The sequence below is a fragment of the Hippocampus comes genome, unplaced genomic scaffold (genome assembly GCF_001891065.2).
Source record: "Hippocampus comes isolate QL1 unplaced genomic scaffold, H_comes_QL1_v1.1 scaffold37, whole genome shotgun sequence".
Lineage (NCBI taxonomy): Eukaryota > Metazoa > Chordata > Actinopteri > Syngnathiformes > Syngnathidae > Hippocampus > Hippocampus comes.
In genome coordinates, this window is record NW_017805535.1 from 992,356 (window position 1) to 1,002,054 (window position 9,699).

General features: G+C 39.7%; 1 protein-coding gene across 1 annotated transcript in view; it reads right to left on the reverse strand.

Annotated features, from left to right (window-relative positions):
* The window catches only part of LOC109520770 (polypeptide N-acetylgalactosaminyltransferase 18-like), a 142,898-nt gene that overhangs the window by 36,410 nt on the left and 96,789 nt on the right, over nucleotides 1–9,699 (reverse strand). Inside the window, exons 8-10 of the mRNA XM_019878242.1 lie at nucleotides 8,830–9,015; nucleotides 5,884–6,021; nucleotides 649–744 (exon numbers count right to left, since the gene is read on the reverse strand). Coding sequence (XP_019733801.1) covers nucleotides 649–744; nucleotides 5,884–6,021; nucleotides 8,830–9,015 — 420 coding nt within the window. The remainder of the gene's footprint in view (nucleotides 1–648; nucleotides 745–5,883; nucleotides 6,022–8,829; nucleotides 9,016–9,699) is intronic.

Here is a 9,699-nt window from a genome sequence, read left to right on the forward strand (position 1 = left end):
GTTTATTATTATATTTCGAAAACACCACAGTTTTCATGCAGCTCATACCATATTATTTTGTTGTATTATTTCCGCCACACCTTAAATGCCGGTCCCTGAAAATATTGTCTGACATAAACCGGTCCGTGGGGCAAAAAAGGTTGGGGACCCCTGGTCTAAACTAAAGGTTGCAGATAGGACTAGTCTCAAATACAGCAGAAAGGAAATGGCTAGGACTGCATCTGTCCAAGTCTGCTGAAAAACAATAAAATACTTCATCATGCCACTTTTTCTTTTATCTTTTGGTCAACCTCAATAATGTAATGAATTTAAAATGAAAATAGGGGTTTTCTCAATAATTTTTAGATGATATTAAAATATAGATTAATTAGATCAATTAATTACAGACCCTAATTAATTAATCTTACAATTTTTTTAATCACTTGACAACACTTGTATACTATATATATATATATATATATATATATAGAATATATAGTATATATATGTGTGTGTGTGTGTGTGTGTGCGTGTGTGTGACTTCCAGGTAAGATTAATTTGGTTTCTGTTTCCCTTCAAATTTCCATCCCCTATTTTCCCCCGCCCCCATAGCTGTGCCACTGGATTGACAGGATGAAAGGAATGGGAGTTAACTGACAGCTCACTAACCTGTGCTGTCATCCCATGACAGAGATACATGATTGGTATGTTGTCAGTGTCGGGTCCTTGGTCCAAACACAGGTCATTTCTGAGACTATTCTTCAACTGTGAAATTCAAAGGGAGAGGAAAAAAAGACAGAGAAGAGATTTAAAAAAAAAGACTCATCATGATTAAACACCGAGAAGATAGTAACAATTATCTGAATGGCAGGGACGGACGAGCGGTCATGGGAGGCATAGCTTCACCTGCATCACAAATAATAAAAAGATAATCACAGTTTGATCATTCTTTCAATTCTTAGCTTAGTTTTGCCCGGTACGTCTTAATTCATACACTAAAAAAAAACAACACAAAAACTATTCATCTATCATGATTGTTTTGAGTGCTGCGCCCTCCCCTCTCCTCAATGAACTAGTCCATCTTGTTACTTCGCATTTGCAGACTTATTGATGTTGTAGGATCGTAAGGAAAATGAAGCGGCAGTCTTGGCACTCCATGCTTTATTTTTCAAGTGGGATTACGTTAAAATAAAATATAATCAACACTGTTATGCTTCACAACTTTACAGACACAAAGATGATTGTGATTGATCTTTCCTGAGCCTGTCCAGCCATGCTTATGTATTGTATTGAATACAAAAAACTGAGTGGAACGGCAGTGCCCAACCAGTCAATCAGGGTTGCCCAGTAGACCGCGGACTGGTCACAAATCAACCACGAGTGTCGGGGAAAAAGAAAACCAAAATTGTGTGTGTGTCTGTGTTGTTATTATTATTATTCTTGTTATTAGATGTTTTGTGTTAGTGTACACATCAGCCGATGCACCCTATCAGTCTCACATCCACAAAAAAGCATTAAAAGTAGTTCACCTTTAATCTACAATAGCGCATGCCTGCATATTAACGGTCAGCAGTCACTTGTCGCTTGCAATCAGAACTGATAATATTTATCTTTTTTGTTTGTTTGTTTTTGTTCATTCTCATTCAAAGCTTGGATTTTGATCTGCATCACCATTTCTTTTAACATCATTCGATAAATGTTTGGGCCGGAGGACACTAATTGTAAAAGCTTTGTTGGTGGATTTCTATCACATTCTTGCTTAATGTTTAGCTTCAGCTCTTCAGCAGTCTGGGGTATTGTCATGTTTTATGCGTCATAATGCGCCACACATTTTCAATGGGAGACAGGTCTGGACTGCAGGCAGGCCAGTCTTGTACCCTCACTATTTTATGACAAAGCCACGCTGTTGTAACATGCGCAGAAAGTGGTTTGGCGTTGTTTTGCTGAAACAAGCAGGGCCATTCATCAAAAAGACGTTGCTTGGATGGCAGCAAATGTTTCTCCAAAACCGTGATGTATCTTTTCAGCAATAATGGTTCCTTCATAGATGTGCAAATTACACGACGTCCACACTTTCTAACAACAATTTGAAATGAACACTTTTTCCACTTTGCATCAGTCCATCTTTGATGGGAAGCCAAGCGGTGTTTCTGGGTGTTTTTGATAAATGGCATTTGCTTTGTATAGCAGAGTTTTAAGTTGCACAAACGGGTGTAGCACCAAACTGTATCAACCGTGTTCACTTCGTTTCTCATGCTGTGATATCCTTTACACAGCAGTTTTTGATGCAGTGCCGCCTGTGCGACAGAAGGTCTCTCGGCATACAATGTGTGGCTTTTGGCCTTGCCGCTTTCATGCAGCGTTTTTCCAGACTCTTTGAACCTTTTGATTCTATTATGGACTAGCGATGATGAAATCACTAAATTCCTTGCAGTTGTACATTGAGGAACTTTGTCCTTTTCATGATCAGTTTGAACATTAAATATCTTGTCCTTGTCATGTATTCAATCAAATATGGATTTAACATGATTTGATAAATCATTGTATTCTGTTTTTAGGTCCAACACAGCATCCCAACTTCATTGGAATTGGGTTTGTGTCTATCAATCCATCATGTAAACAATTGCCGCCCTGAAGAGATTAATGTTGATGCGGTATGAGCAGTATTATGAAGTTTGGTTGCACATTCAAAGGGAGAAACGACAATGACAATCCATCGGGTTTCTTCACTTTGTAAAAAGACGTAAATACCGCTTAAATAGCAGAACAAAGCATTTAATTAGTTCCGTGTCATGTAAACACACCCATTCAGAGGAAGAATTTTCTTCTTCCATTTCAAACATTTTCCTCCGTCATAAAATATTAAGCTGCAGTCATTTGCCTTTTGACTGACCTTTCGCAATTTGCGACCAGAATAGAAACGAGCTTCTGTCTGCTCAACCAGTCATGATAAACATGAGCAAAATGCGGTTTAGGATGGAAGATGCGCCTTACTAGCTGATGAAGGGTTTAACGTCCATCTTGAAGTGAAACTTGAGTATTGGGAGTAGAAGAGGAGCAAATAAAAGACAGGTCTCCCATGCAAACACATTTCTAGTACCATGACATGGGATTTCCTATTGCTTCTTTCCTTCACTCACTGCATTGTTCATTTCTCTCAGATATTCCAGCCTTGTACAGTACCGCATTTCTCCATGGCCAAGGTTAGTTTCAACACAATACTCAGAACCATATGCTGTCTCTTTTTCTAATTTACAATATCTCATAATATCACGGTCCAAACTATTACAGTAATTGCATTGTTCAATTTGATTCATCCTGATGGGTATTTCTGATTCTGTTCGCTCCAATACAGACTGTGAAGTGTGGCAGACGTTTCAAATAAATAGCGAGGACACACGTCAATGCCTAATTTTTCTTTTTTGAATCAGTTCTCTGAACAGCTTGATATCTTCTTTAAGACCAAAGCAGAATGGATTGCATATGTTTTACATTTTAAATGAGATTTGTTAAATTAATTTACTTGATAGCATAGAGAGGTAATCTGTCACAAAATAGACAAGAAATTTCAGTTGGTCAGTATAAGCATTATTGCGACTAAAAAAGCCTGACAATTGTTTTGTCACACAAGAACTGTTATAGGTATTGTTTTTTTTCAACGGGGGAGTGGTAAATAAATAATGTGTGTCTCTTTAATGTTACCACTGCAGACTGCAGAATTTTTTTTGCTGCCAGGAGCCCTAAAATGTGCACAGAGATCTGAAATTTGTTGCAATTTAATATTAAAGAGTTTACTGATGTGTTTATTGAAGAATCCACATAGGTGTAGCAACAAGTCTCTGCCTTGAACCCTTCCAAGGATCACAGCAAGTATGAAGCTAGAGTGGAGCAGAAAGGGAATTTGCCTCTGTTACCTAACTCATGTTTGAACAGGGACAGAAGGTAGTGAACCAGGAAGGAGTGCAAAAAGAAATAAAAAGAGAAACACTTCAGATAAAATTGATATTTGCAGTACTTCTCGCAGGTCCTCTTCTACTTTTTCGGTGGAGTTATTCTGCTTAGGTTTAAGGTTGACATTGTGCAGGAGCTGAAAATTTATCAACTTTGCAGTTCACAGTACTTGAAAGCTTATCTGACATTTGGAAACTTCTGCTTCAATATCATCAGACTGAAAAACTAACTTGGATAAAGCACACATTATTGTGTTTTACATAAGAAAAAGCAATTACACTTGACTATAAAAAGGGTTTATATATATACATACGTGTGTGTGTGTGTGTGTGTGTGTGTGTGTGTGTGTGTGTGTGTGTGTGGCACATTTTATTATTCAGTATATTATGTCATAGGAGAATCATAATTTTGCACAACATATTGCATTCATTTCTGTGGAAAGACTTTGGATTTTGCAAGAAAGGAGACTGTCTTGACAAGACAGGTGCCATGCACAGCCTTTGCAAATGCCAAATGAAATATAACGAGAACGTGACTCTTTGTCGACGCGTCTCTGCCGCATTACAAACATCAACAAACCCGAATGAATCAACAGTGGCACAGAGCAAAAAGGTGTTGCTGCCTTATTTATTCAAAAACTCATTCACTCACTTTCCTACTGCTCAAAGAATTACTTACTATTGCAGAGCATGCAGAGAAGTATCTAGCTACCAGATCATGCAGACCAGCCGATAGTTTTGAAAAAGAATATGAAAGCCTTTGGCAAAATTGTTTATGGTTACATACAGTCATTTATAATTGCAGCAGCTTAATTTAATATGTACGAGTTTAATACAGTACTCGTGTATATTTTTTTTTGTTCCCCAAAACTAAATGTTGAATATTGTTCAGACGTATTGTTAGAGGAATCTATGAGCAAAATTGTATCATGTTTAAAGTTTCATTTAATTTGGGCACATCTAAACGTTTGAGTGCGTATCCAGCACCTCCAAATGCCTGTGCACATAGGCGCCGGCCACCTGGCCGGAGGGCTGTTGAAGTCCACAATTAGCACGTCAATGCAGGTGGGCAATCACAGGGGAGGGGGCGAAACTCGGTCACAAAAGGGGAATGAATAATTTGGGAACAGCGGTTGAACAACAAAAGACGAGTTGAGAACACCCGTCGCGCCCAGGCGACATTTGTCGTCCGCAAAGTCTGCAACATGTTAATTCGATGTAGACCAGACAGAAAAGGCGCCAACGTACTGGTGGTTCAAGTTTAAAAAACAGGTAACCAATCACCACCGAGGGGCCGGACCGGGGGTGCGGTATGCAAATGTCGGGGGCAGTGTTTTCCTTGTATGTTACAATAAAAGTCGGAATTGGCGGGAAGGGAGGGAGAGACTGTGATCATCGGAGCAACTACCGTCGTTCGCTCTCAGAGATCCCCCTCCCGCCGATATTGAAGACAATTTTCCTGTGTGCCGAGTCATTTCTTTAACTTTGTCCGAGAAAATCTCTGACACGTATGAAATACTTTATCCAAATGGTTTGTTTAAATTGATGTTTTAATGCATCAAAAGAACTAGCTTATTCTGATAAAGAGTTAGTGTATAAAGAGAACTATTTTGTTTCTTTTTCACTTCGTTTCTGCTAAAATCTAAAGACAACTAGCTTGTTATGATACCCAATTTTATTGTTTTTTTTAAATGCTGGAATCAGTAAAGCTGAGTTGGTTTTAAAGTAAAATCCAATGAAACGGCATTCTATATTGTGTTTATCTGGAGTTACCTTCAATATGTATTTGAATGAAACTGAATATCACAGCTGACCTCTTGTTGCATGTTGTCTTGACAGGGAAGAAATTTCATCTGTGCTGTATGTTGCACATACAGCACATTTGACGATAAACTTGTACTTGAACTTGAAATTGAAAAGAACGTATCATTGAAGAACATAGAAGTCATCTCACCACTTCATAAGCAACTGTGTTACTGTAGGATCGGAGCTCGGGGTAGATATTGGCAAGGAACCAGCTGAATGGTTGGCACTTGAGTCTGGATCGCAGGGCCCTTCTCTCAGAAATGTCCCCAATATCTATTCCCGAGTTCTATTGAAGGACATGAACAAAAGACCCAAAATGAGTACTTTTATCTCTTACCGCAATAAAAATCCAATAACACAGTCGAACCTCCAAGTCAAAAAATTTGCAGCTCAACCCAAATCCTCTGGAAAAAAAAATCACACAGAAACCTCATGCAAGTCAGCATCAAGAAAAAGGAAATTACATGTGAAAGATGGATGCAAATCTTCCAATATTGCCATTTAAATTATTTACACGTAGTAATAATTTACACTTGGTGGCAGCGCCCCCAACACACAGCCACTGCCACTCCCAAGCCCGGATAAAACCAGGAGTGGGTTGCATCATGAGGGGCAGCCAAAGTAAAAAATGTGCCAAACAAATCATGCGAGCTTTTCAGTGTGGTGACCTCGGATGGGGCAAGGCAAAAATTGGAAATGAAATTATTTCAGTGATGAAATATGAACTGATCAATGAATTGGATTGCCAGAATTTTGGTAAGTGAAGGCAGCTGTCATATTGTGATGTTACATGTTGTCATGGTCTGCATTTTTGGGTTGTGTTTGACTCATGTCTTGTTTTCCAGTGTGATTTGTTCATGCCTTCCCTGCTCATTATGTCTTTGTCTCCATCACTTCTTGTCAGCTCACTGTATGTGCCTACCCCATCATCTCTCTTCAGCCACTTCTGTCATATCCAGGTGTGCCTGGCTGTCTACTCAGTCTGCTTGTATTTAGCTTCCTGCTCAGTCAGACTGCGCTAGGATTGCGCAACATTTTGGTTAAACAAAAGTCGATGATACACCAGTGGCAACAATGATGTAATACCACGTATTTTTAGTACTGGGACTTGGGTACAGTTTGGCCGAAAGTAAGCATTTGTTCAAAAAAAGAGGATATTTCTTGCTTCAAGCTGTTCATTTATGACTCCTGTAATATATGTATCCGCATTTGTATGTGAAAATAACCAGAGCTGCATGAGCACATTGCAGTTGACTGCAGCGTACTGTATAGTATACAGCCTCTGGGACCCCGTGCAACAGCATTACAGCAAGCACGGAGGAGCATCACCTAATGCAGTTATGGATGATACGTCTATTCCACAATATGCGACAAGTCCCACTTGAAGTTGCCTCTATGAATCTGACAAAGAGAACAAAACAATATACACCCGTGCACACACAAAACCCACATACTGTATACTGTGTGTGAGGATAATCCGCTTATCCTCACGAGGGTCGCAGGCGTGCTGGAGCCAAGTCTTTTTTCGTTTTATTGTACTTAGTTCTGTACAATTTGGTGGATACTATTTGTATTCTGTAAATAAGATTCAAGTACAGGGTCAACTTTCCTTTCACCTAATGCAGGAGTGACTGAGGAAGAGTACATTACTATTTTGGGATGGATCTGTTGAACATAAGATCGAGACATTTTCTGCCCAAAAAACAAATGTATGTCTTCTGTTTTTGAAAGGCTTGTTTTTGGATTACACAAAATGAGATGTTAGCGAGTTGCTCATCCCACCAAGGCTTCCAGAGAAAGCCATTTGGCACCAGCCGACTGTTATGCTCAGTGGTTTTCTTTCGAATTTGCATTGCTGTATTGTTCTATTTGTGCACACAAACATTTGCCGGAAACTGAAGTCAATAAATCCCAAGGGAGAATTTGGACATGTGACAAGATGCTTGCGGCTAAGGCAACAAGGAACACTTGCTATCTCACTACACTTGCAATGGCAATATGAGGGAAGATAGTCTGCTTTGGCGAGCTTTGTGTTCCCCGAGGGTGTGCTACTTAGGAAGTGATGAAACAGATTTGCTCATCTGAAATGATTAGAAGTCTGGACCCCATTTCTCATTTTAGTTGAAAATGTTTGGGAGTGGCGGCATGGAAGTCGACTGGTTAACACGTGAACCTCACAGTACAGAAGTCCTTGTGTTCCATAGTGTAGCGTCTTGTAAAAGAAAGGACACTGAACCATGTTACCAGTCTCGCTTTTTGGTAAAATATCTCCATGTGTGCACAGTATTGCGACAGTGTCGTAAAGCAACACAAGTTTGATGATGTTGGTACATGTTGTGATATGAATAAAGTCATGATTAATAAACAGTTGTTGCCCACGCATCATTAGACATAACATTTTAGGCAACAACGAAAGAACTTTGCGCCGGTGCCCTCTTTCCCGCTCATATTTTTCAGACTCGCGCCTATCGTAAGTTAGCAAGGCTAACCGCTATGCTTTACCATAATGAGAGGCAACTTTTTTTCCTCAGGAATCCCGCATGATGAGAGTCAACTTTACCTTTAATCACGAGATTGGGGCACGACAGGATAAATAGTTCATGGGAGCAGAATTATCCAGAAGTAGGGAAAAAAAAAATCAGAGAGTCCATGAGGAAGATGGGATGACAAACTGATTTTCTTTTTTTTTTCTTCTTAAACTATTGTCCGATACTGTCCTTTTTTTTCTGGGTGAGTGGGATGGGACGGAAGTGAAAATTAACTCCAGTGTCACCCTCCGTCCACAATCTTATCATCTTATTTTTTAACTCTGACCCGTGCAGCCGCATCAAAACTGTTTCGCGCTCAAGTTTAACTGCGACACGGAGTGTTATCATCTGGTAACAGCAGCAGAGGTGAGATTCGAAAGCCCTCTGTAAATTGGCTGATTGAAAGACGGAAACGAAAACAAGAGATGAGAGATTAGTCGACTTCAAGCTTTCCGTCGACTTCGATTGACTTGTTGGTCTATCATACACACAAAAATATTATCTGTCAATGAATAAACTTCCGTTTCTCTGGCTTAAATGTTTTCCAACATGTTCAAATACTGTACCTGAAATGGAACATTCCAGGCCATGTAAACATGACTCTTATAGTTGTCCATCCAGACCTCAGCCACTCTTAAAGCATTGCGACGCACAAGGGCTGTCAGGTTTTCTGTGTAAGGCTTGTGGGCTCTCTCGATGTGCGCAATCCTGGAGCAAGGAAGGACCTCGACGCTTCCACCACACTGCCATACCTGAGAGTGCGAGTGAATGAGAGAGGATAGGTGAGAGAGAGAGAGAGAGAGAGAGAGAGAGAGAGAGAGAGAGAGAGAGAGAGAGAGAGAGAGTGTGAGTGTTTGTGTGTGTGTTTGTGTTGAGTGAGTGAGAGAGAGAGAATTATTTTCCAATCCGCTTTCAATTAACAAAACACCAGAATCATAAATTGCTAACTCACTCACATCATCCATCCATCAATTTTCTGATCCGCTTAAGCGTAGAAAAAAAAGTAGTGTGTTTCCGGTAACCCGACCGACCGAGAATTTCTACCTCGAAAAAAAACTTTACGGTCGGCATTTTTTTCAAACAACCTTCAAATTTAACACACGTCATCATTAGTTCTACCAACAGTTAACATTAGCATTACTCCACCTTGTGACGAATGTTTTATTCCTAAAGTTAGCATGCTACAACCAGTAAATGATAGAATAACCAATACTGTTTCATAATATTTTTCATAACTATTAGCCTACAAATCTAATGACCAACTTGCCTCGTAATCATGCCTTTTGTCGTATCTCGCTCTCGTGTTCTGTGCATACATCCCAGGTGAGTTTAGTGATACGCCCTTTGGACGATTCATACGAAAAATCAGACTGGCATTCCCGTTTCTTAAATGTCGTAATTAGTAGACCTTTGTGAGTTTTTTTCGCCACCATCTC